Source organism: Protopterus annectens, chromosome 9.part0, assembly GCF_019279795.1.
Source record: "Protopterus annectens isolate FY-2018-M chromosome 9.part0, PAN1.0, whole genome shotgun sequence".
NCBI lineage: Eukaryota > Metazoa > Chordata > Ceratodontiformes > Protopteridae > Protopterus > Protopterus annectens.
In genome coordinates, this window is record NC_056743.1 from 1,360,111,131 (window position 1) to 1,360,135,863 (window position 24,733).

Genomic DNA, 24,733 nt, shown 5'->3' on the forward strand with positions numbered 1-24,733 from the left:
AGGGTGTTAACCTTCTCTGAGTACAGAGATGTAAAGAACAGAGTGTGTGCATACCTGATTGAGGATGCTGTGGCAGCAGCAAAGGATTTTGATTGGAAGCTAGATCCTATGCAGAGTTTGTTTCTGACCAGGGACTGAGAGTTAAGAGGTGCACTGCTGATAGGATAAAAAACATTTTTAAGCCACAGGATTCGCTGCAACACAATATATATGTTTTTATCCAGCACTTGTTATTTATGATCTGATGAAGGCTTAAGAAGCTAAAAGCGCTTATCTCAGTTGGGAATTTCATGTGTTTTTAACACTTTTATTGTTTTTCTTTGAATAAAAACTGTTTTTATCACTGTTGACACATTGTAAGCTTGTAGTGGTATACCTTGAAGATTTTACTACTTTGTTGTACCACTTTGGAACATCTTTGGCAGTTGGGGTCAATTGAATTTGGAGAAGAGGGAAAGGGATTTAAGGCACTCTGCATAATGCAGGCTTATTACTCCTTCTACTCAGTTTTTTACATATTGTTGAAGGGTGATCTATACCTGGTTCACAATGCACTGACAAACACCACACTTATGAATCTCCTGCATATTCATAAGTCAAAGAGTACCAGAAATACAAGGTCTAGAGACCTGAATTTTGTCTATGACTTAAAGAGATCATGCTGGGCAGACAGATATGTGTCCCAGAGACTGCTCTCCTATGGAACACGCTTCCCAACCATTTGAAGTCGAGTTAATCTATTACCAAGTTTAAGTGCAACCTAGACAAGTGGATTGAACAGGAAATTTACACAAGGCCTGGTACTCATGTACCTTATGGACAGAGGTAGCATATAAATATCTGGCCCTCGATGTCCTATTTGTCTACTGGACATCATTATTCCTTTGGGAAAGTTGGCATGGCTTAGAAAGGCTCCCGGGTTATTAGGCTAGTAACAGTCTATGAATCTATGAAAACCATACATCTTAACTGTCCAGATTCTTGCAGAATGTCCAGATTTATGCTCATATTTTTGGTCTGTTCCTCATAAAATTTGTGGTTTTCTGCCAAATCACTGGGATGATCTAATGACTGAAGTTACTAAGCAATGACATACATCTGAGTTTCAGACTTCAAATCCTTCAGAAAATGTATGTTAAAACAAGTCCTGTTATTCTAGCAGTTTTCTAAGTTTACAAGAGCAATATTTAAACTATGCCCCTATTTGTGGGCCTTTGTCCCCCCATTTTGTCAGGCTTTGTCCAGATTTCTTGCTTTAAGAGTTTGAGAGGTATAATGAAAAGTGTGTATTGTCTTTGAGGTTGTAGACATAACTAAATAATGCCTTAGGGTTGTCCTTGGCCTGTAAATAGGTTCATAGGTTGGTACTAGGCTATCAGCCCTAAGGCCTATAGAAGCCTAGCCATAACAATTCCCCTGGCTATTTCTTCCCACACTATTTACTTTCATGGACCCCTGAAATAAACAGCCTGTGCAAGTCTTGAACCCAGGACCCTGTACACTATAGTCACAGTAGTTAACCACTAAGCCATCACAGCAGCAGCAAAGTTAAATTTACCTCAAATTTGACTTTGGTAGACTTTATTTGTCCTTTGAGTTGTTTGTTTCTAGCCTGCTGGGTAATAAACCTCCTAATTTTTGACACTATTTTCTTGTTCTGTTATGTAACTTACTGATATTGTGATTCCATCAGGGTGGCTTGTTTTTTGAGTTAGTTCTGCACTTATTCATGCTGGGTGCAGTTGCCTCTATGCAGCTATTAACATGCTTGTATAGGGTTCATGTGAACAATTCCATGAAGGCAGCAGTGTTCTCAAGGTTTAGAGGGCTTGAAATGTTGGCAGTTTATCACTTAATAGTAGGAAGTTAGCCTTAGAGTAGTCCCTGAACATTCCAGGGTTAGCTGGTGTTCAGGGTTTTATTTTTGTTTCAAATGAGACTACTTTGTGGTCTGACTTTACTCTAGGAAGGGTATGGTGCTCCGCCATATTAGTGAAGACAAGCTACAGCAAACTTGCACCTGTGGTTGGCATATTAGCAATGTTGTTGATGGAGTTTGTTTTAACAAAGTTCAAGAATCTCTGTGTCTGCAGTAGGGTACTGTATATGATTCCCTGTTAATAGTGTGGTAATTAAAGTCACCTATGCATATAGTATTGCGTTGTATGGCAAGTATCTCCAGTAAGCTTAAATACATGCTATGGGTTTCCTTGGTTGTAGTAGGTGAAATTATAGCTTGAAAGGAAGTGGTATGGGATTTTGCCTATGGTGATTTGAATATTGAGAAACTCTAGTGCATTGTCCAGTTTGATCAGCCTTGAGTTATATTTATTTTTGTTGTAAGTTGAGACTCCTCCACCTTTAGTCTCTGCCTGTGTAATAGCTGGTCTAAATGTGTGGAAGCCATTATATCCTTGCACTGCTGGGGTGCCCTCTGCAGCTTTAAACCATGTTTCATTGACTGCACTGAGGATGGCTTGTAGGGAGTGGAGTTTCTTGTTTAGACACATAGCACTGAAAAGTAACACCTTTAAATTTTCTTGATTTTGATTTGCTATGTTGAAAGGATTGTCAGGTAGGCATTGCCTAAAAAAGCACTATGGCTGAAGATAATGTTTTAGCCAATATTTGAAAGCCTAAAGGGGAGAGGTGCAGATCATTCCTGCCAAAGCAACAGGGTCTATTGACTAGCTACTTCCATGCTGACGAATATTGCACTCTCTTAGAATGACATCAGAAACTAAGCCAATTATTAAAGTCAATTATCTTCTGTTCATATTATGGCATCATACTTGGAGAAGGTAAAATGGTCAGTGTTAGGTTCATACCAGCCTGGGACATACACTCTGATAGCTCCATGATGTCCCTCTTCATTTAGTCTAGGGAGGTATGTCTCTAGTCATTTACACCCAAATGAACTATGACTTACACTGGTACTTGTCATCTAATACCCTGAATGTGTGCATAATATTGTGGATCCTGGCCCCTGATAAGCAACTGACCATGATTTTCTTAGTCTGGTGAGAATGACATCAGTGTATCTCACAATGGAGTCTCCAAGGTCCAGAATGCTGGGTTGTCTGGTGGCTTACCTTATGGACATAGATATAGAGTCACCATGAGATGTGGCTGTATGCGTTAATGCAGGTGCTGTTCTGAAAAAAGTACATTTGGGGCTAATGAGGGTACTTGTTATGTATGCTTCATTTAGGAGGTCTTTGGGGTTTAGGAATATTACATTTAAGTGCCTCAGTGTACTTGGGTCTATGTGTTTGGTTCATGCTCTGTGTGACTGGTAAAGTGCGTGTATTACTAAGAGCCTGATTGGCATTAGAAGTGTTTTTATGTGTGGGTGCTTTGTCTCCAAAGACACTGTATAAATACATCTCTCCCACATACCTTATTCAGTTTGTTTGAGAAGTAGCTGGTTGTCAATGAAAATGACATGATAATGCATTGTCTGTAGATGACCATATCCACCAAGCCAGCAAGGGAGACAGTGGGAAAGTTCATATTCATGGTAATATGCCCTTTTTTACTGATTAGGCAGTTGCTTTGAGGAAACTGAGTGAAGTCAGGAGTATTAGTTTTGCAAATCTGCAGGCAGTGCTTGTCAGTGTATAAACTATTTGCCCTGTGGACAACTAGGTTTTGGTGAAAATTCAAGAGTCCTTTTACAGGAAAAAGTGTCAGATCAAGGTGCCTGCATCTATACAGGGCACTAACAAACATGTGAGGGAAACAAATGTAGTAGATCCTGACAATTTGTGGATGAACTATTTAGAGAGATACTCTGAAGTAGAAACCTCGCATGCTCGTCTCGAGGTGCAATGCTGGGTGGGCAGCGGTGCTCCCGGTGGACGAAAAGCAGTACGACTCTGAGCAGTGGATCACTCAGCTTGTGTGTCAATGAAGAATGCAGCTAGCTGTGAGAACTAATGTGAACTGCAGGACACATTGATCATCGACACTTCAAATGCACTTTGTGGCCCTGGTTTACTCCCGGGGCTATGCCTGTCTGAGGGTTATCATGCCTTCCATCACCCCAGGGGGTCATCTGGCCCCCATGGAGGGCGCGGCTGAGGAGTTGAGGGAGCTTGCCATGGGCTCCCCGTCCCCCCAGGGAGAGACGCGGACGGGGGAGACGAGTCCCCCTGCCACCCCGAGCCAGGAAGCCCGTCCGAGGATGGGAGGGAGCAGGCATGCATCTGGCCTGCCCCCCGAAGGCTTTCAGTGGTAGCACCACCAGGCTACCCTCTCAGGGCAGAGCCCGATGCCTGCCCACCCAGTTCCTGCATGCTAGGGCCACATCGGCCGTCCTCCTCCTGCTGCCCGGAAGTCTGGCGGCAGGGGTGGCAGGTGTGCGGGGGTTCCTGGGGAGGGGGAGATGATGGCCTGCCTGTCCGCCCCCACCACCCAAGGCCCCCACCATCCCATCACCCCCCCCACCCTGCTCGGAACGCAACCTCAAATCAGACGTGGCAACCTCTGCTTGAGTTGGGAGTGCCTTCTCTGTGGAGTCTGCATGTCCTCCCCATGGTTGAGTGGGCATTCAAAAGATGTGTTGAATGGGCATGCCTTCATTGAAGGTTGGACATCAGGCTGGAAACTTGACACCATAAAAACAACTGCCAATCATTAGCGGACTGGAGTTCCACTGTGGTGACCCCTAACTGGGAAAAGCCGAAAGACAAACAACAACAACAACTCTGAAGTTAGTTTAAAAAATAGTTATCTAGCAGTACTTTCTGAAAAAATAAAGAGCAAGATGGATTGGGTGGGTGTGAGCACATGGAATTCTGGCTCTATGGTATACAGCAGGAAAATACATAAATGAAAATCTGTTAAGGTAGACTGACTTCACAAAAAGATAACTTTGTGTTCTGAGACAGACAAGTGTTCTGACCAGAATAAGCTCCAAATCCTTGCATCCACTGACTGCCATGATATACTCTGGTCTCCCTGTGCCCCCCTAAAAGAATGAGGTGGAATAACAGAAAATAGATGGGGTTTCCCCCTCAGATGGTAATGGGAATGAATCATTTAGAGTCAATCCACTACCCAGGTTACCAATGTTAGGACAGCACTGACAGAAGAGAGGCACGAGTTTGGAGCATTCTGAGAACAATACATGCAACGGTAATAATAATAGTAAAATAATAAAGCAATAGTAATAATTGTGAAAAAATTAAATAGCATGGAAACAAAAAGAACTAAGAAAATGAACTGCAAATCATATACAGTATAAATCACCTGATTGAGCCAAACATGCAGCTGAAAGAAAGAAAGGAAAAAACAAGAAAAACAGATAAGAAATGTCCAAAAGAAAATGAAATGTGCAACTAAAATGCATATAACAAGCAAGTACATTCACAAAATTAAAAACAAAACAAAAAAGGAAGTAGAATAAATACTGACCACGTATGCACAATTGAGAATGTGGCACAGAACTGAGAATCAAGATTCCAGTCCTATCACAGCAAGCCAAGGACTTTGTGTTAGACAGTGGCCAAACCAGTCGCTATCACCTTGTACCTTAGTGCAAAAACTAAGGGGATTCTCCTTGTATTAATAATTTGCATCTTGGCTGAAATATGCCGGAAGCATATGTGACTACAATAAAGGGTTAACTTAACTTTTTTTTCTACATTGTAAGATATTTGGCATTTTGTTTTCTACAATTTCTCTGCAGTATTCTAGGAGACTTATTGTGTACAACACATGCCCATACTTACATTGCATAACATGTTTTTAATAATTATCTCATGCTAGATGTTTAAGATACAATGATTCACCCACTCATACCAAAAAATAACACAAACATTGCTGTTGGACTTGGAAAAATAGTTTGCTGATGCTTCAAAATGTTAAGCTAGAAGTATACTGTTACCTAAAGAGTCTGAGATGTCTTGTACTTCATTATTTATGTTGCAGTTATTTAAGATTGCAGAAATAATCTCTCTGAACTTTCAAGCAAAAAGCAACTCAGCAATGCAATTACCTCAGACATACAAGGGTCACCATGATTTTGTATAGGTCTAATTGTTTGGTGTCATTTATACATGTCTCATACCTTGGGTGCAAAGAGGACCACAAGCGTAATATAGGCCGAGAAGACAATAGCAAGAGCACTGAAGATGAAGGAGGCATCTTGTTGACTGCTAAGAATCATGGTCACTGGAGCAGTTATCAGACAGAGAACCTGGTAAAACAATAAAAAAAACAGTTAGTGTCTTCATGATTAGATGGAGCTTTTAATATAAACATAGATACAATGTACTAAAAGGAGTCTGGGACTCAATCAGGAATGGATGAAAAACTTTCAAACACCGTCTTTGTTGTAGGGCTATGTAGTTACATGTAGGTTTTTAGAATGTTGCAGGGTATAGGTGCTGAAAGGGCTACTAATTATGCACAAATGGGGCAGGATTATCAGGGAGCTGTCATCTAGAAGGGTTACTTAACCCTAAACAAAGGAAGGCTAAGGGAAAATAAACCATATTTTCTAAACAATTTCTTGGTTATAAAATGTTGGTGGAAGTCACTGGCCAGATTTAATGAAACTAAACAAAATAGATATTTGGGGGAATTTTTTTTTCCCAATTAGACAAGAATGGAGCCTTGCATTCAGAAATGAAGGTGAAAACAGGTGTTGGGAAATAATAAAAACTGTATGAATATATTGGGAATCCTGTCCGGAATGTTAATGGATTAGTCTGGCAGAATAAGCAAGCAAAAATAATAACATGCATTAAAGTAAATAGACTACAAGTAGCTATATTGCATTAGACACATTGAATGGTCAAGAACATGATGAAATGTTAAGGAATCTGGGGGGGGGGGCAAGTATTTCATGTTCAAAGTGAAAACGTATGAAACAGAAGGGTGGCAATTTGGATTAAAAGGGAGGCCCAAGGAAGAAAGGGGTAGAAAATACAAACTTAGGCCATTGGTATGTATACTGATGCATTCTCACCATTTTGAGTACTAGAGCTGTAATGAGGTCATTTCAGCTTGTGGCCCTAACTAAAACAGTTCTATAGTGGTCCACTGATTTGCAATCTATCAAAGCAATGATCAGATGAACACAACCTGTTGCAACTTTGTTAAAAATAAAAAAAATTGTTTTGTAGGAGAGAATACTCCACTTGTGCATCCTGCATGTGAGAAACTTTCCCCTACACCCCATACTTATTTTTATCAACCCCGCAGTCACACAACCACAGAGAAAAATGAAATATTTACAGTGAATTCTTGCCAGACTGACAAAGGTTTTTCTTTGAGTTACAACTTATTTGTTGTAACAAGTTGTAACATTGTAACAGTGACCAGTGATTACTCAACCACTAGTACAACAACCAGTTAGAACTATCCGCAGACATCTGAATTTCTTTGTTGAATCATCCCAGTATATTTCAGATTTTTGTTGAGGTGTGGTCTCTGAGTTAACTAGAAGGAGAAATGGTGTAATTCAGATGTGTGGATTAAAATGCTCTACAGCCCCTTCCCCATGTCATAAATGAAAAAATAAATTATAATCCTAAGGATATTTATGTATCCAGCAGACTTCAGTTTCATTCTTGCAACTTCTGTCTGCACAGTGAATGCTTCTAAACAAGAGATTCAATCAAATAATACATATCTTTTGTTTTGCCCTCAAAATACACATTTATGCATTAAGACTTAAAAGCAACAAGTAATATATCACTGAACAAATGAGTCCTTCAGTCCTACCATACAGGATGGGATGCTGGAGTTCCTTCATATGCAGATCACCACAGACAAAATCCTGTACCATATTCTAGCCAGCTATAGGTCACCCTCAATGTTCCAAGGTGCTTACAATGTATACCTGGACCTACTGGAGACACTTACCATCCAACCTAATACCCTACTCATGGGAAACTCTATAGACTAGTAACTCTGTACTGCTTCAAATCTATAGATTCCTGAATTTTGTAAATACAAACACCGCTGACCAAATAGTGAATACGCCCTTTAGAGGCACCAACATACTGGACCTCATGCTCCCAAATATGGGAGAATCCAGCCCCACCCATGTCTTGTCCTTCCTTGTAAGATCTCACCTGTCACCTTAGAAATCAAAATCAACTCCCTAATCCCATTAAAAAAGTAACAATTGGGAACTATCCCAATGCAAATCACCTTTTAATAATAAGTGATGGTTTGTCAAAATTCAATGCATATCCAAACTCCCCAAGAACACAGCAACCTATGCTGAATTGCTCTCAGAAACTCTGTACTACCATGTCAATGACTGCATAGAAGCTGTGGTACCTACCAGAAGTAAACAAAGGACTATCCCCAGAAACAAACCATCCCAAATTAAACAGGACATGTGACAAAAGGAAAACAATTATGACAAAAATCAGGAAAGGTAATTCCCATGAAGATTAAAAGTCTCTTATCAAATTAAGTAGGCAACTAAGAGGGCTAATCAGGTCAAACAAAGTGAACTGTGAGGTTATGATAGTCCCCAAGTGAAATATAACCATATGGCCTTCTTCATTTATAGCAGAAGACTCAAGAGCAACACACAACAATGTGCTAAACTGGTGGTTAATGGTGCCACATTCACCGAGCCCAATGATATAGAAAACTTGTTAGTGGACAAATTCAGTTCTAACTTTACTCCCCTCTCACCTCCACCCACCCCCCCCAAAAAAATACCATCAAACATAACTCCTCCAACTATAACTAGGGAGCATGTACTGGCTGCACTCACTAAAGCCAAGAACAAGATCTCAGCGGACCCTGATAACATATCAGTATGCCTCCTGAACAGCCTAAAGTATGACTTAGCAGGACCCCTGGAGTTATTATTTAACTATAGTTTTAAAACAGGCTTTGTGCCACATGAATGGAGGACTGCAACAGGGAGAATGTTCAATAGATCCTGGAAGCTACAGACCTATTCAGACCCATTAGTTTGACTATTTTTATTTGCAAAGCCATGGAAAGAATTATCATGGAAATTATCAACAAGGACATAGGAGACTTCCACACATTGGATCCATCCCAGTTTGGCTTGGTCAAAGGAAGTTCATGCTTACTGAATCTGGTGGACTTCTTTAAAAAGGTCACTAAGGTAATGAATTAGGGGAAAATGGTGCATATTGCCTACTCAGATCTGGCTAAAGCATTTGATATGATACCCATGCGAGCATTGTCACCAAGCTTACAGAAGTAGGTATAAATCCCTTTATAACACTCTCTACAGCTGGGTGGCTCACTTATAGGACCCAGGAGGTTAGAATCAGTGGGATTGCCTCCACAAAGAGACTTGCCATCAGTAGAGTCCTCCAAGCTTTTGTGCTAGGCCCACTCCTTTTTGGCATCTACTTCTTGGATGTCAAGGGCCTCTGGCTAACCAGTTTCACAGATGACTGCAAACTGGGAGCATATTGAATCCTACAAGACAAGAACACCCTTCAGGAAGGTCTAACAAAGAGAAATGCTTCACACCAAATCCATGGATTAAAAACTCAGTAACAAGAAATGCATTATAGTACCTTTTGGAAGTCAGCTGCCCCAGGTTACTATGCTATTAAGAAATTGCCCCTAAAAGTTGATTCACTAATAAGCAAGGGTATGGCATCTAGGTCCAAAGAGGTCATCATACCACTGTACTTGGCCCTCATCAAACCTATCAAAGAGTATAATGCCCTCTTTGGTATGTACCTGACCAGACATATGCAGTAACTGGAACATCCACAAAGGTTCCTTACAAAAGGAATACAGGGTGTAAACACAATGTCCTATGCGGATTGCCTCAAAGTCCTTTTTCTTTACTAGGTATCATGCAGACTTCTGAGAGGTGATCTTTGCCTGGCATACTAAGCATCCCTGGACCCTGTTTTGATGCATATTTTGCATGTCTGTAAAACAAAGTCCATCAGAACTATTAGATTAAAAACCTAAATTTTGCATGTGACTTAACTAGGACATGTTGGAGAAACATTTATGTTTCTCAGAGAATTCCCATTCTCTGTAACAGGTGCCCCATCCATGTGAAGCAGAGTTCATCCATATCCCTATCCCTATTTAAGTGTAGCTTGAATAAGTGGATGGGTAAACTAATAGTCACCACTGGTCTGGCACCTATGTCTCTGATGGACAGAGGCAGTCAGTAAATGATACCCTATATAAATCAAATTTGTTTCTAACATTTGGGTTACATGGCTAGTCCTATAAAGGCCCTAATGGTTGCTAGCCTAGTATACACCTATGAACCTATAAAGGGCAGTTGTTCACTCATTGTAAAATTTGACAGTTTCTATCTTCATTCTTATCTTTTGTTCTAGGTACACCCCACTATTATTTAAAAACCAGCAAAAGGACAGGTTTATAGTTAGCAAGAGTATGAAAGGGACATTAGCTACACTGATTAGAAAGGAGGTGCAGGCATTCGTCCATGCACAGCCTGGTTTACTTCTTCCTGTGCATGTTAAAGTATAGGAATACATGGATCCACTTTTTCTCATGTGCTGCAGTCTGGGGATTCTACAGAGATGGAAAATAAATTACTGGACCATCAGACTGTCTAGCATCCTTATTTACAGCTGCTATAGTTCTTCCCAGTCCATTCAGACTTACAGGCGTCTAGCCCTTCTAGCCTTTGGTAGCACATGATCATACATGTATATACTGTTAAAAGATATTTTGGTGTGTCAGTAACAGGTCAAACTGCAGTTGATTAAAAAAGAGTTTATTAATTAAAAAAGACAAACAAACAAACAAACAAAAAAAAACTACCAGACTGTCATGGCACTGTGGCCTAGGGTTTAGAAGCTCAGAATACAGCCAAGAAAACTTAGTTACATTATCTGATCAAGCCCTGGAAGAGCAAGGATAGGGAGGATGGGAGTTGGTGGCGGTTGCTAGCCTGCTCATCCTGGGGGGAGGAAGGTGACCCTGGCCCACAACTTTAATGACACCTAGTGGAAGCACTGGGTATTACACACAGTGAGTATAGGTCTGTTCATAGGTTCATAGGTTCATACTAGGCTATCTGCCCTAGGGCATTTATAAGCCTAGCCAGAGTGTGCTTGGCTTTCACCACCCATTTTAAATGAATTTTGCTATGCCCTTTTTCAAGGTTAGTATTCAAGGTTAGTATACTGTGCCTCTGTCTAACAGTGACACAGAAGTGATACCCGGGGTAAACCTACGATCTTCCATGTTGAGCACACTTTGTCCTCATGCAAGCACACTGACTGGGGAAGTCAGTATCCAGCACTGAGTGGAACTTGAAGGATCCATCACACAGATGGCCAGCTCCAAGATGGAAACTAGGTAATTCAGTCAGACTCAGAACCTGGACTGCTCCCTACCACCTGACTCTTACCATGGGAGAACATATGAGCATATTAAGCTCACTGGACAGGAATGAATGGCACAGAGGACCTAGCCTGAGGAACACTTAGTTCTTTCCTCTGACAGAACTGGTGCTATTGTAAAGGTTCAGCAGAATGAAAAGAAAATACCACACTGAGAATGAATTCCAAAATTCCAAAACTTGAAACAAGCCTGGGGTCCATTGGAACCCTTGTTAAGTACTCTCTTGTCAACACCTTGAAATGAAAGAGAACCCATATTGTACACATACAGCTGACTTGCTGATTTAGCGTCAGCAACCTGTAGGGTTAACTGTCTAATGAATTTTTAGGTGGTTGTATAAAGAGGTTCATAGGTTCATATGTGTGTACTAGGCTAATGGCCCTGGGGCCTTTACAAGTCTAGCCCATAGGATTACCCTGGCATCATGCCTCCCAATCTTAGTTCCTAGTGCCTCTGTCGAGTAGAGCCACTGGAGTGATCCCTGGGGTGAATATTCTATTTACACATGCAGGAACCACAAGTACAGCTGGTGCAAATGCCCACAACACCCAAAGCAACCTCGAAACTGGCCAGCATCTTGGTGAAACCAAAAAACAATTTTATTGTGGTAACTCCAAAAGCTATAGTAAAACTATATCTGTAACAAAGCAGTCAAACTGGTTTCGGCATCCATATGCCTTCCTCAGTGAACATACCACTGATTTGAACGCTCGCTAGATTATAATACCCCTAAAGTGACTGATTTCACTACATTCTGGCTGCTGCCACATCTCTAAATAACTAATAGCCCTGGTTTTAATTTGTTTAGCAGTCTGCTGCTATTTTCCATTGGTAATTAGAGAATTGGATATGCAGCTGTGCTCCAAGAAGGAGATCTGTATATAGTATCTGGCCTTTGTTGAAATATGTCTCCTAAGACATAAAAGGCACTCTACTGGATAGAATTGTCCTACTAACAGGTAAACCAAACCGGACCCTTTTGTCCCAATATATTTGCTTCAAATGTGCATTTGGGGTTTTTGAAATGAGGTTTTGCTATTTCACCTAGGGAAAGCTTGTGAGGGTATACAACTGAGCAGTCTGTGTCCTGTTCCAACCACTTGCAAATACAAACGCAACAAATGACACTATTACCAGCTATGCTTAATGCATGTAAAGAGAATGTTAGGAGAATGTGCTCAGATTTGTACTTTATACTGATCTGAATGCTCGCTAACCAATATAGCCTAACAATGAATATATATTGTTCCATGGTGTAACATGTGTATGCTATATGGATCTTTTTCTGCATATGTAATCTAAATTGAATGTTAATCTGTTTTATGGTGTAAAGTGTGTATGCCAAATGGTTATCTCTGCTGTAGAACTAGCCTCATAACCTAGCACAAACCTGTATTTGTTACACATCTAACTGCTGCTTGGACTGTTTCCCTATTCTCCATGTTCTCTCAGCTGAAGCCCTGTGTGTGTATCTTTGTAGCCGTTACTCAGCTAATGCTTGTGTTGTTCTGTTTTTTTCCTTGCAGCTGCCTGTGCTGCATTCTACCCTAACTATTACAGACTAGACATCCTACCCTGTAAAGATTTCTCTATGGGACCCTCCTAAAGCCCACTGAAGAGCATCTCAACAACTAGCCTCCCCTCAAGAATTATTTCCAGTGTATGTACTGCTGCATATTGTAACTGAAAGTGCTTCTAGTACATAAACTATCATAGTGCCTGTACTTTTACTTGCTAAGCAGCCTACAGCAGTCTATCTCTTGACCCCTAATTACCCACTATGCTGTAATTTAACTATCTTACCATTAGGTGGTACTGCTCTCCCTCTAAAGTTTATAGTCCAGTTATCTACCTCTCTCATTTCTCTCCCGTAGCCATCCCCAACCTCTTAGTATTTTTCCCCACTGGCCTGCTATGTCCTGTGCTTAGTCCTGATCTACCCTCACACTCCCAAGCCTTGACTTACCTTGTTGTTCCACCTTCCTCCAAGCTCCCACTTTTCTGCTTCACCTGGCTGATTGACTTCAGCCAGCCACCTTCTCTCCAGCTCTACCCGCTCCATTCGCCCCGTGGGTTCACTCCACTCTTCTACCCTGCCCCCAATTTCCACCCACCCCCACTACTCCTACATTTATATTGGACCAAACCCCTTCCTCTATTCACTCTCCAATCATCCCCACTCTCATGGTGCAATGAACCAATCATCCCCACCCTCTAACCCCTCCCTCTTGAACTCCATCTCCCAATCACAATCTCTCCAACCCCACTCAAAGTCCACATATACTCCTTGTCTACCTCATCTGATACTCTTTTATCTGCCCTACACATTCCTTCCACTAAATACACATACACACCACGAACATGACGTGTCTTATACCTCAAACAGTTCGCACCCCATGTATCTGCTTTCTACTCTTACTCTCTTTATACCATGCTACCTCCTACCATTCTAACCAACTTCACCCCTCCTTCCTATCAAACCTCCACACTCCCACCCCTCCTCTTCATCCCACTATAAAACATTTCCATAACATATCTGCCTTCCTATTCCAACCCAACCTCTTTCACTACTTCAAATTAAAGCTTATCCCCCTCCAACCTACATACCACAAGCATAAACTAATTCCCTACCGTCCACAATTATTAAAGACTAAATCAAAAATGTCACTACCCTTCCTCAACTTCCTCTGCTTAGCAGGGGACAGACATCCAAATCCTGGACCAAATACTTCCTCTTCTCCAAACTCCATTGTTACATGCAATAAAACTAGCCACAGATACCTCAAATTCTTCACCTTGAATGCCAAAAGTCTAAAAAAACAAAGTAACCCACCTTTCATGCCTGGCTCAACCACAACCTACCCGATATTGTAGCCATCTCAGAAACTTGCTTAAAACCCCACATCTGTGATTCTGAAATCCTACCACCCAGGTTCCAAGCCCTGAGACATGACCGCTTAAATAGAAAAGGGGGTGGGGTAGCCTTAATCTACTCCACTCTTGAAGAAATCCTCCTCTGGATATCTACCAATATTAAACTAGAGACCTTCATACTTGGAGATGTAAATATCGACTGGAATAAAATCAACAACCCAAATCCCACTATATCCATCAATCTTTATAACTTTACCCAACTAACTAACTCTATCACCAGATCCAACAAAACTAACCCTCCAGGTACAACTCTAGACTGGATCTTAGTATCCAACCCCAATAAAGTCACAGACTCTGGCACTACTCCTGACCCTATAGGTGACCACTTGCCATCTTTCATCCACAGAACTACTCACTCCTCTCCTCACCTACACCAATATACCCACACTCGTAACCTCACAAACTTAAACTTCACAACCTTCTTGGATGCCCTAAAATAAACAAACTGGAACTCCCTAAAAGCTTTACCACTAGACAATGCCATATAATTCTTCAACTCAACCTTCTTAAGCATCCCCAACTCCCTAGCTCCATCAAGAACAAGGAGGGTCAAAACTAAGTCCACCCCCTGGCTAACCAAAGACACCAAACAACTTATACTACAAAGGGATAAATCCTGGAAAACCTACCACCAAAATAAGCAGCCAGAAACACTCCTTATATGTAAACAACTTTGCAACCTTCTTAAAAAAACATATCATTAGAGATAAAAAGTCCTATTATATTAAACTCCAGTCCAACCAATCAAACAACCCCAAATATTTCTGGAACTCAATTAATTCTCTTCTCAAACCAGGTACCAAAAATAACCCCTGCCCTGACTCAGGCAAATCTGACTCTGAAATAGCCTCCCTATTCAACTCCTTATTTGCCAACTCCATTGCTGACCTGACCAAGACCTTCCCTAACAACAACCCATCTTCCCAACCCATCCAATGTTCCATACCCCCTACACAACCCTCTGCTTCTGATCCCCCACCAATATTTGAACTTAAACCCATCTCTACCTCCCTCATAAAAAGATTACTCACTAAATTAAAACTATGCTCCAATGCCCTGACAATATTCCATCTTCCTTCCCAAAAATAGCCACAGACAGTATTTCTCTTCCCATCAGCATCTTAATCCACAGATCCATGCAGGAAAGTTATGTGCCCAAACTATAGCATGCTGCCTTTATCCTTACCTCTCCATAAGGGAGGCAAAAACAAGAGCATCTCTAATTTCTTCCCTATAGCTATCCTCTACCCTATCTCTAAAATCCTAGAGACATGCATCCACCTACAGCTGATGCCATTCCTAGCCTTGCATCAACTAATTACTCCAACCCAACATGGTTTCTGACCTGACCATAGCACTACCACTGCCCTGCTCTCATTCTTAGACACAGCAAATCTAGCCCGTGACTTTGGTAACATTGTCTCTACAGTTCTACTAGAACTGTCCAAAGCATTCAATACCATTTCCCACACCCACCTCTTAAACTACCTTTCTAGCCTCCATCTTTCCAAGAATTCTTTATCTTGGCTCTCAAGCTACTCTCTCAGGCTGTAAAATGGGGGAAGAGCACCTCTTCCTTCCAACCCCCACTAGGGTACCTCAGAGATATATACTTGGTCCAATGCTGTTCAACATCTTTATTAATGACTTCCATAAAGCCATGCCCAATACCAAAATTGTACAATATGCAGATGATTCAACTTTAATTTGCTGTGCCCCCACCCTCCCTGAGCTACAAATAATAACCCAAACTGCCTTCTCATCCACTGAACAATGGATGCTCCAAAACCACCTCTCACTAAATGCCAACAAATCCAAAATTCTGTTATTCTCCACATCAAAGGCCTCCCCTCTTGATAAAAATTATTTCCAAATTAATAGCCACAACAACACTGTCTTAGAGGTTGCTTCTTTCGCTAAACTTCTTGGGGTAACTATTGATGAACACCTAAAATTCGACACTCACATCCAGCAAAAGATTAAGAAAACTCATGTTAAACTTGTTATGCTATACAGAAACATACACTTCCTTTCCCCTCTCACCAGACAAACCCTTGCCACTACCTATTTGCTCCCCTTACTTTTATATGGTGCTCTTCTCCTATCTGCATCTCTCTCCTCCAAACTGGAAGTCTGCTATAATAAGATTTCTAAATTTGCCACCAAAGCCAAATTCTCCTCCCATCATTGTACTGCCCTTCATTCGTTAAACTGGCTTGAACTCCCCAACCATCTAGATTATCTCCAAATTACTACAGCCCATAAACTATTTTTTCAACCTACTAAGTCCCCAGCCCTAACCAATATCCTCCAACCATACTCCCCTCCAAGATCTCTAAGATCATCCCACCAAAACCTAATCACTGTCCATAAACCCAATTGTCCTGCTGGACAGTATCTACTATCCTTTTCTTTAGCTAAAAATGGAATTCCTTGCCATCCTCCCTAAGGACTTGTGAAAGCTTTGAAACCTTTAAAACTCTCCTACACTTCTACCTTTCCTCCAAATGGAAATGCAACTGTTCTCTCCCCACATAGCCTTATGCTATTCCCTCCCCATAAGCTTATTTCTACCTCTGAGCCTAAACCTAACCTGACATAGTAGTAAAGGTAAACTCACCTGTACAACCCGCATTAACTTCTACCACGTCTACTCTCTTTCTCTTCTCATTCTTTCCCCCTCATCTCAGTTGCCTCTGCCTTCCTACACTTCAAATACCTTCTAACCAGGGAACTTATTCCTGTTCTTCAGCTTAAAATAAAATCTGCAACCACGATTTCTTCACTATACTTTCCCTGTATCTACTCTATATCATACCTTCATAAATACTTTGACACCATGAAACCATATAATTTATGTTGTTCTCTGACTCAAACTGATATTTCAGTTGTGTTTCTCTTTACTATGATTGTAACTGTGAACACACTGTGTAACACAAACTTATTAAACTGTATTCTTTACCTCATTTAATTTTGATTTTAACTGTGAATAACTGTGTATAACTATGTAACATGGAGCTTTTCTCCCCAGGCCTCCACTGAAAATGGGATCCCTGAGCCCAGTGGACCTCCCCGGTCATCAAACTGAAATAAATAAATAAATAAATATTTCAGGATTTAAATACACATTACATTTATGTTATTAATTAATTAGAATTGCTTATTAAGACCAGGTTTAAACAATCCCCCTAGTCTAATGATTCAATTGCATTCTTTAGTGTTTAAAACAGAGTGCCAACCCATTTTCCCTGTCTATTCCCTTTCATTATGTTAATAATAATAAAAGTAAACTGTGCTGTAGTATGTTGTAAAGTATGCCAACAAATCCAAAAAGAAGAGCGGTCTAGATCTGGAAATTTATAAGCAGAGGAATGGTTTATAGACTAAAGTATATAGAAAACCTACATATTGTAACACCTATTTACACTATGATAGTGCACATCCCCTGCATTGTAAGAGGAACATTATTAAAGGACAATTTGTGAGAGGTAATCGAATGACGAGTTCCCAGGATGATTTTTTTTAAAGAATGTGAACTTTTAGAGAAAATGTTTGTGGATAGGGGATACCCCACTAAGCTTGTTAAAGAAGTAAGGCAGGAAATAGAAAGGGGAAGGAGTGATAGATATACCCCTATTGTGAAGGTAATTAATTTTGAAACAGAGCAAGCAAAAGATCAAGAGAGAAGTGAAGTGGATTTTCAGCTAGCACTGACTCTAGAATACAATGCACTTAATAACAATATTAGAAGGATATTTTCCAAGGAATGGGATAGGTTCATTAACATTACAGATATAGACAAATTAGAAGGAATTTCAGCAAAAATAGTGTATAAAAATGGTCAAAGTATTAGAAATATTCTAGAAAGTAGGAATACTATGACCACACAGAATGTAAAAAAGATGGGTACCTATAAGTGTGGTAGATGCTCACAATGCCCTTATATTTTGAATTCAGATAGGCTTTATATAGCTAGTAGAGATAGGTGGATTATTAACAATAAGAATTATTACAATTGTGATTCCATGGGACTAATTTATATGGCTACCTGTGTGATTTGTAACTCTTTTTATATAGGAAAAATAGAAAGAAAATTAAAAAGAAGGATATACGAACATTTTAATGATATTAAGAATTGTAAGGATACAAATGCTTTGTTTAAGCATACCAAAGAATGCACAGGAGCCAATTTTAGATTTATGGTGCTAGAACACACACAGAGAGATATAAGAGGAGGTCCCTGGGAAGAGAAAATTGAATATAGGGAGCTTTGGTGGCAGGTAACACTGGAGGCATACAATTCACTAGGTTTGAATGAATACACAAGTATTACACCTATTTTGAAATTAAGGGCAGCTAAATTATAATACAAACTGCACCCCAGCCAAGGATCAAACCAGAGAACCTCTTGTTGTAATAAAGGTTTGAATTTCATACCTGGTTTTCTGGTTTATGAGGATATGTTTACTAATGACATCATGGCTTTTTGATGTTTGATTAATTTAAAATTGTATTTTCAGTCTCAAACACATACTCAAAGATCTACTGATTTTTACGTTTCGTAAATCTTCATTTATGCCTCCGATGGATAGACATGTGGCTACATTCCAACAATGTGTGCTGAAGGAGTTGCGTTTTTTGGGCTCTGATTTTCAGCATCAGAGATCTAACCTTACCAACTTGGAAAAACGAGCCCTTGTAAATTTAAAAGAGAGGAAAGATTTGGTCATTCTCTCTGCAGATAAGGGTGGGGATGTGGTGGTTCTGGACTGGGACATGTATTTAGCTGAGGCTAATAGACAACTATCAGATGGTCGATTCTACATGTATATGCCTTTGGATCCCACTGATAGATTTAAGAAGGAAATTGATGATTTTCTCAAGAATGCCTTGGAGGAGGGGGTTATTAGCAAGACTGTATGTTTCCATCTTACTGTTGCTGATCCTCAATCACAGTATCTGTATTTGCTACCCAAAATTCACAAAAATCTACAAAAGCCTCCAGGTAGACCTACTGATTCAGGTAGAGGCTCTTTGACTGAACCCCTATCAGCATTCTTGACTAAATATCTCAAACCTTTATTACCATTAATCAGGTCCAGGATCCAGGACACTACAATTTTTGCATATTATTTCAGACACACAGTTGGAACCACATTGGCTTATGTGCACCTTAGATGTTAATGCATTGTATACCAGTATTCCTCATTGGACTGGTTTAGAAGCCATTGAATACTGGTTGAAAAGAGCTATTATATATCCACCAGGCTTTAATACACTTTTGATTTGTGTGACTGAACACGTTCTCAGCAAGAACGTATTTTATTTTCACAGCAAATGCTACTGGCAAGTCAAAGGTACTGCTATGGGTGCGTTTTTCGCTCCCATATATGCAGATTTGTTCATGGGATTCCTAGAGGAACAACTGATTTACATTTGTCACAATCTATATATTTCTGAAATTGAACTTTTGGAGACAGTATCTGGATGATTGCTGGATGGTATGGAGAGCAGATGAGATCTATTTACAGGAATTCATGCAGTATTTGAATGAGAACAAGTGGGGCATTGAATTCACTGTACACTATCATGCCGTGTAAATTAATTTTTTGGATGTGACTGTAACTAGGGAGAGGGACCAAATATTCAGTACTAAGGTGTTTTGGAAATATCCCCAATATAATACACTACTCCATGCTCCCAGCTTTCATCCCAGACATATAATTAATTACATTCCCAAATCTAAATTCCACCGTATTAGATGGATATGTTCCTCTGAAAAATCTTATCAGGAATTCCAAAATGATCTTGTCAACAGGTTTGATCATAGAGGGTATGATCATAATATTGTTTTGACTGCCAGTGATTGGGTGTCCACACAAACCAGATCTGATTTATTAACATACAAATCCAGAATTCCAGATGATAATGCTAACCTTAGGCTTGTCACTACTTATGGGTGTAAATACCAATGTTCTTCAAAACATTGTTGATTGGTATTGGGGTATCCTTAGATCAGATAATAGAATCTCAGAAATTCTGGGACCCAGGTGTTTGTTTTCCTTCTGAAGGGGCCCCACTTTGGGGTCACAATTTAGTTACTATGAACACAGTAGGGGGATGACTTAATCACAGACTACTCTATTTAGAGATCTACTTAAGGATTGTTTCCCCTGTGGTCATTGTTCAGCCTGTCAACATGTCTGTGAATCTAAGAGCTTTACCAGTGCAAATACTTCCAGGGTTTATGACATCCCCTTTTTTGGGAATTGCAGCACAGACTGGCTGATTTATTCAGCCAGTTGTTCATGCTCAGCATTTTATGTGGGCCAAACATCTATGTCTCTGCGGGTGATCAGAACATCTCAATGATATCTGTAACAAAAGAGTTTCCAGCTCATTATTTAAACATACTTTACGACATATTACAGCACAGTTTACTTTTATTATTATTGACATAATAAAAGGAAATAGACAGGGAAAAATGGGTTTGCACTATTTTAAACACTAAAGAACGTAATTGGATCATTAGACTAGGGGGATTGTTTAGACTTGGTCTTAATGAGCAATTCTAATTAATTAATAACAAAAATGTGATGTGTATTTAAATCGTGAAATATATCTTTGTGGTATGTTCACTGAGGAATGCATATGGATGCCGAAACTGGTTTGACTACTTTGTTACAGCTATAGTTTTACTAAAGCTTTTGGAGTTGCCACAATAAAATTGTTTTTTTGATTTCACCAAAGTGCTGACCTGTTTTGTGAATTTACTATTTCCCATCCACTCATCAAGATTTCTTTTTAAGAGGGCTAGTGAGGTGCTCTGCTTGACATGTATGGGAAGTCTATTCCATAGCAAGGACAGTCTCTAGGTTATGAACCTGTCCCTCCAGCATGTTCTGTTGATTGTGGTAATGAGGTTGCGGTCTCTAGAGCGTGTGGTGCGGAGGGATTGGGATTTCTTTAGATGTAGCATTTCTAACAGCTGGGTCAGACATGGCTTTGTAAGTCAAGCAGATATTTCTTCTAAGTAGGTGATATGAGACAGAGAATAGTTGGAGTTTTTTGAGTCTGTCCATACAGGACAAGTGTTTAAGGCTTAGGATCCTCTTTGTGAGGTACTTCTGCAGCCTCTCCAGTTGTTGCAGTTGTCAAGTGAGGTACATGCCAAATGGGGCATTGTACTCGATGACTGGCCTAATGAGGGAAGAGTAGAGGGAGACAATGACCTCTTTCTTCCTAGATGCAAAACCCTTAGTAATGAGATGTGCCACATAGAAGGACTTTCTGACCACAGTGGCAACTTGGTGGTCAAAAGAGAGGTTGCTGTCAACCTGTGTTCCCAGATCTCTTTCTGTGTTCAGTGGACTACCGTCAATGTGGTAATTCAAGGGAATCAGGTTTTTCCCAAGGGGGATGACAACACATTTTTTGGCATTGAACTTATGACACCAATCGTTGTTCTCATTGAGGCCTTTCTGTAGGATGTCAACATTACTCGGGGAGTTAATAATAGCTCTCAACTTGCAATCGTCTGCGAACTTTGTCAGCCAGAGTCCCTTCCTGTTGGACTGGACTTAGATACCAAACAGGAGAGGACCCAGGATCGAACCCTGTGGGACTCCATTTGTGACTGGTTGGCAGTCTGACTTGGTGTCAGCTACTTTCACACTGTGGCTTCTATCTGTGAGCCAATTTGCAACCCATCTAGTGATATAGGGGTTGATGCCTAACTTAGTGAGTTTTTCTATGATTCCTGAGTGGGGAATGGTATCAAAGGCATTTTGCCAGATCAGGGTAGGCTGTATGAACCACCTTGCCTTCATTCACATCTCTGGTGACTGTCTCAAAGAAGTCAACCAAGTTGAGCAGGCATGATCTACCCTTCATAAAACCAAACTGTGTAGGATCCAGAGTTTGGAGATTCCCTATATCCTTGTTTATTAGGTCCATGATGATGCATTCCATAGCTTTGCATATCAGTCTTGTCAGGCTAATGGGGCAATAATTCTCGGGGTCTGTAGTCGCTCCTCCTTTGTAGAGAGGGATGACTGTAGCAGTGTGCTATTCGGTAGGGACAAAGCCTGAGGTAAGGCTGCGATTGAACAGGGCACATAGGTGAGGTGCCAGTTAACTCTGTAGTTCATGTAGAACACAGCCAGTGATATTGTTGGTCCCATAGAAGATGTATTCTTGGCCTTGGACAGTGCTGTTTTAACCTGTGCAGCAGTAATACTAGGTGCCTGGCAATCTACTGGTATTGTGATTGGTCCTTTGGGGGGGTGAGAGGAGTAAAGTTAGCACTGAATCTGTCGGCCAGTATATTGGCAATATCTGTTGGCTTGGTATAGGCGGTACCATGGTGCAATAGCTCAGAGAAAATCTGGGTATTGCCGTGAAGATTCTTTACATAACTATAGAAGGCCTTGTGGTTGTCTTTACTATCTGCTGCAATTCTGTTTTCAAAGCTAGCTTTAGAGGATTTGATGAGGGATCTCAACCTTTTGTTGAGGCTGATAAGGGAGTTTTTCCAGTCTTGGGACTTCAACTTATTCCGCACCAGTTTCCTCCTTTTGTTGTAAACTTTGTTTATGGCAGAGGACCACCAGATTGGCTTTCTTTTTTCTGAGGAGAGCATCTTGGTTCTACTGGGTATGGCGAGATCCATGCATTTGTGTACATGTTCGTACAGTGCACTGGTGTATGATTCAGCTGTCATGCAACTATTCTCCATTTGCATGGGTGCCGTGAAGTTAGCCACCTCTGTTTTTAGGAGCCCAAAGTTAGCTTTGGAGAAGTTTTTCATGGTGGTTACCTTTGTGGGGCTGGGGTGTGGGAGGGATGCGGATTTCCAAGGTGATTAGTTTGTGGTCGGATCTAACCAGGGAGGAGTTGACTATTGGTGTAGAGCAACGGTCACCCATGTTAGTAATGACCAGTGTATTAGTACATGAGTAGTTTTCCCAGTCAATGGAGGGGTAGTTGAAGTCGCCCAGTATGAGAGTGCTAGGTTGGACCCTAATATTCTCCAGGGTGCTTAGGAAAGTGTAGTGTGAGTCTTGGGAGATGGTTGGGGACCTATAGCAGTCTATGACCTGAATCACTGTCTTACCCAATGTTAGCTGCACCTGAAGTATCTCAAATATATTATTTTGGGCTATCAGTCTGGAAATGTGCACATCCTTTATGAATATGGAAACACCACTGGCTTTGGAGCTTCGGTCCAAGTTTTGGGGCCAAAAGGTGTGGAATGAATTATAGCCTGGTAGTGCAGGGGTGCTTTCTGCTGCCTTGAACCAGGTCTCTGTTACAGCACAAATGTCGATGTTTTCCATTTTAAGGAGTGTTTCAAGCAAGTGTATTTTGAGATTTAGATTTCTAGCATTGAGCAGCATGACTCTCAGATTGCATTTGTTTGTAGCTGTTACAGCAGTAATTTGGTCTTTGGAACACCGCCTAATAAAAGGCACTATAGGAGTGGCAAGAGCCTTTGCCAGTATCCGGAAGCCCAGGAGTGACAGATGCAGGCCATCTCTGGCAAACCATAGAGGTCTGTCAATCATGTCACTGAGTTGGATGAGGCTGTTAGCTTCAGATTTACAAACATCATTTCATTATCAGATCTAAAATACTCAATGAAAAGCAAGGGAAACAGCACCTTGAAAAATAATAAAGAAAATACATTTTTTCTGGGGTAGACCATTATTTAAAAAAGACTGCTGTGTGCATCAGGAATGCTCCCCCCCAAGACCAATGTTAAAGATGTGGTACATAGCTATGTTTTGAAACAAACTGACAGCATCTGTTTGTACCAACTTGTGCTGATGTTATACAGGACAAACAGCAACAGCATGTCTGTTATATTTCTTAACAAATTTCTTACCTATCAAGCAGGTTTTGTACATCTGAATATTAACTGTGATATCTGTTGATATATTTAGGTGCCTAAGTAGTATAACCAAATATCTCAGACCTATAATCATACTTTTACTTCTAAGAAGTACAGCGAGACATGCATTGTTTATCCAGGGGGTGGTGACCCATAATCAACGGAAACACTATTTGGCAAACCAACCACCTTTTCCCCTTTGTTTGTGTAAGTAATAGGACATGATGATGTGTGGTTTACTCAGGGGTGGCTCATGGTCTCGGACTGCCGGACTGCAGCCCTCCCAACTATAAAAAGAAAGAAGAAATATCTGTAAACCTAAAAAAAAAAAAAAAAAAAAACACGAGTCCAGACTGCAGTCCGGATAGAGAAGAACAGGTACCCAGCAACCATTGCTGCAAGTGCACCCAGGAATCAGTGCAGGGATGACTGCATAGAAGAGGAGGTCTGGACTGCATCGGCTGCAGGCAGATCCAATCAGGACCAAGAGAGGTGAGCTGGAGCTGTTCTCGCGAGACTTTCATTGCGCGGGCTCATTCAGGAGAT

The 24,733-nt window shown here is 40.7% G+C and overlaps 1 protein-coding gene and 1 pseudogene across 1 annotated transcript in view; one reads left to right on the forward strand and one right to left on the reverse strand.

Moving 5' to 3' along the window:
• LOC122812080 (gamma-aminobutyric acid type B receptor subunit 1-like) overlaps nt 1–24,733 on the reverse strand; it is a 4,315,174-nt gene that overhangs the window by 39,770 nt on the left and 4,250,671 nt on the right. Inside the window, exon 23 of the mRNA XM_044084348.1 lies at nt 6,074–6,202. Coding sequence (XP_043940283.1) covers nt 6,074–6,202 — 129 coding nt within the window. The remainder of the gene's footprint in view (nt 1–6,073; nt 6,203–24,733) is intronic.
• LOC122812387 lies at nt 3,875–4,028 on the forward strand (annotated as a pseudogene).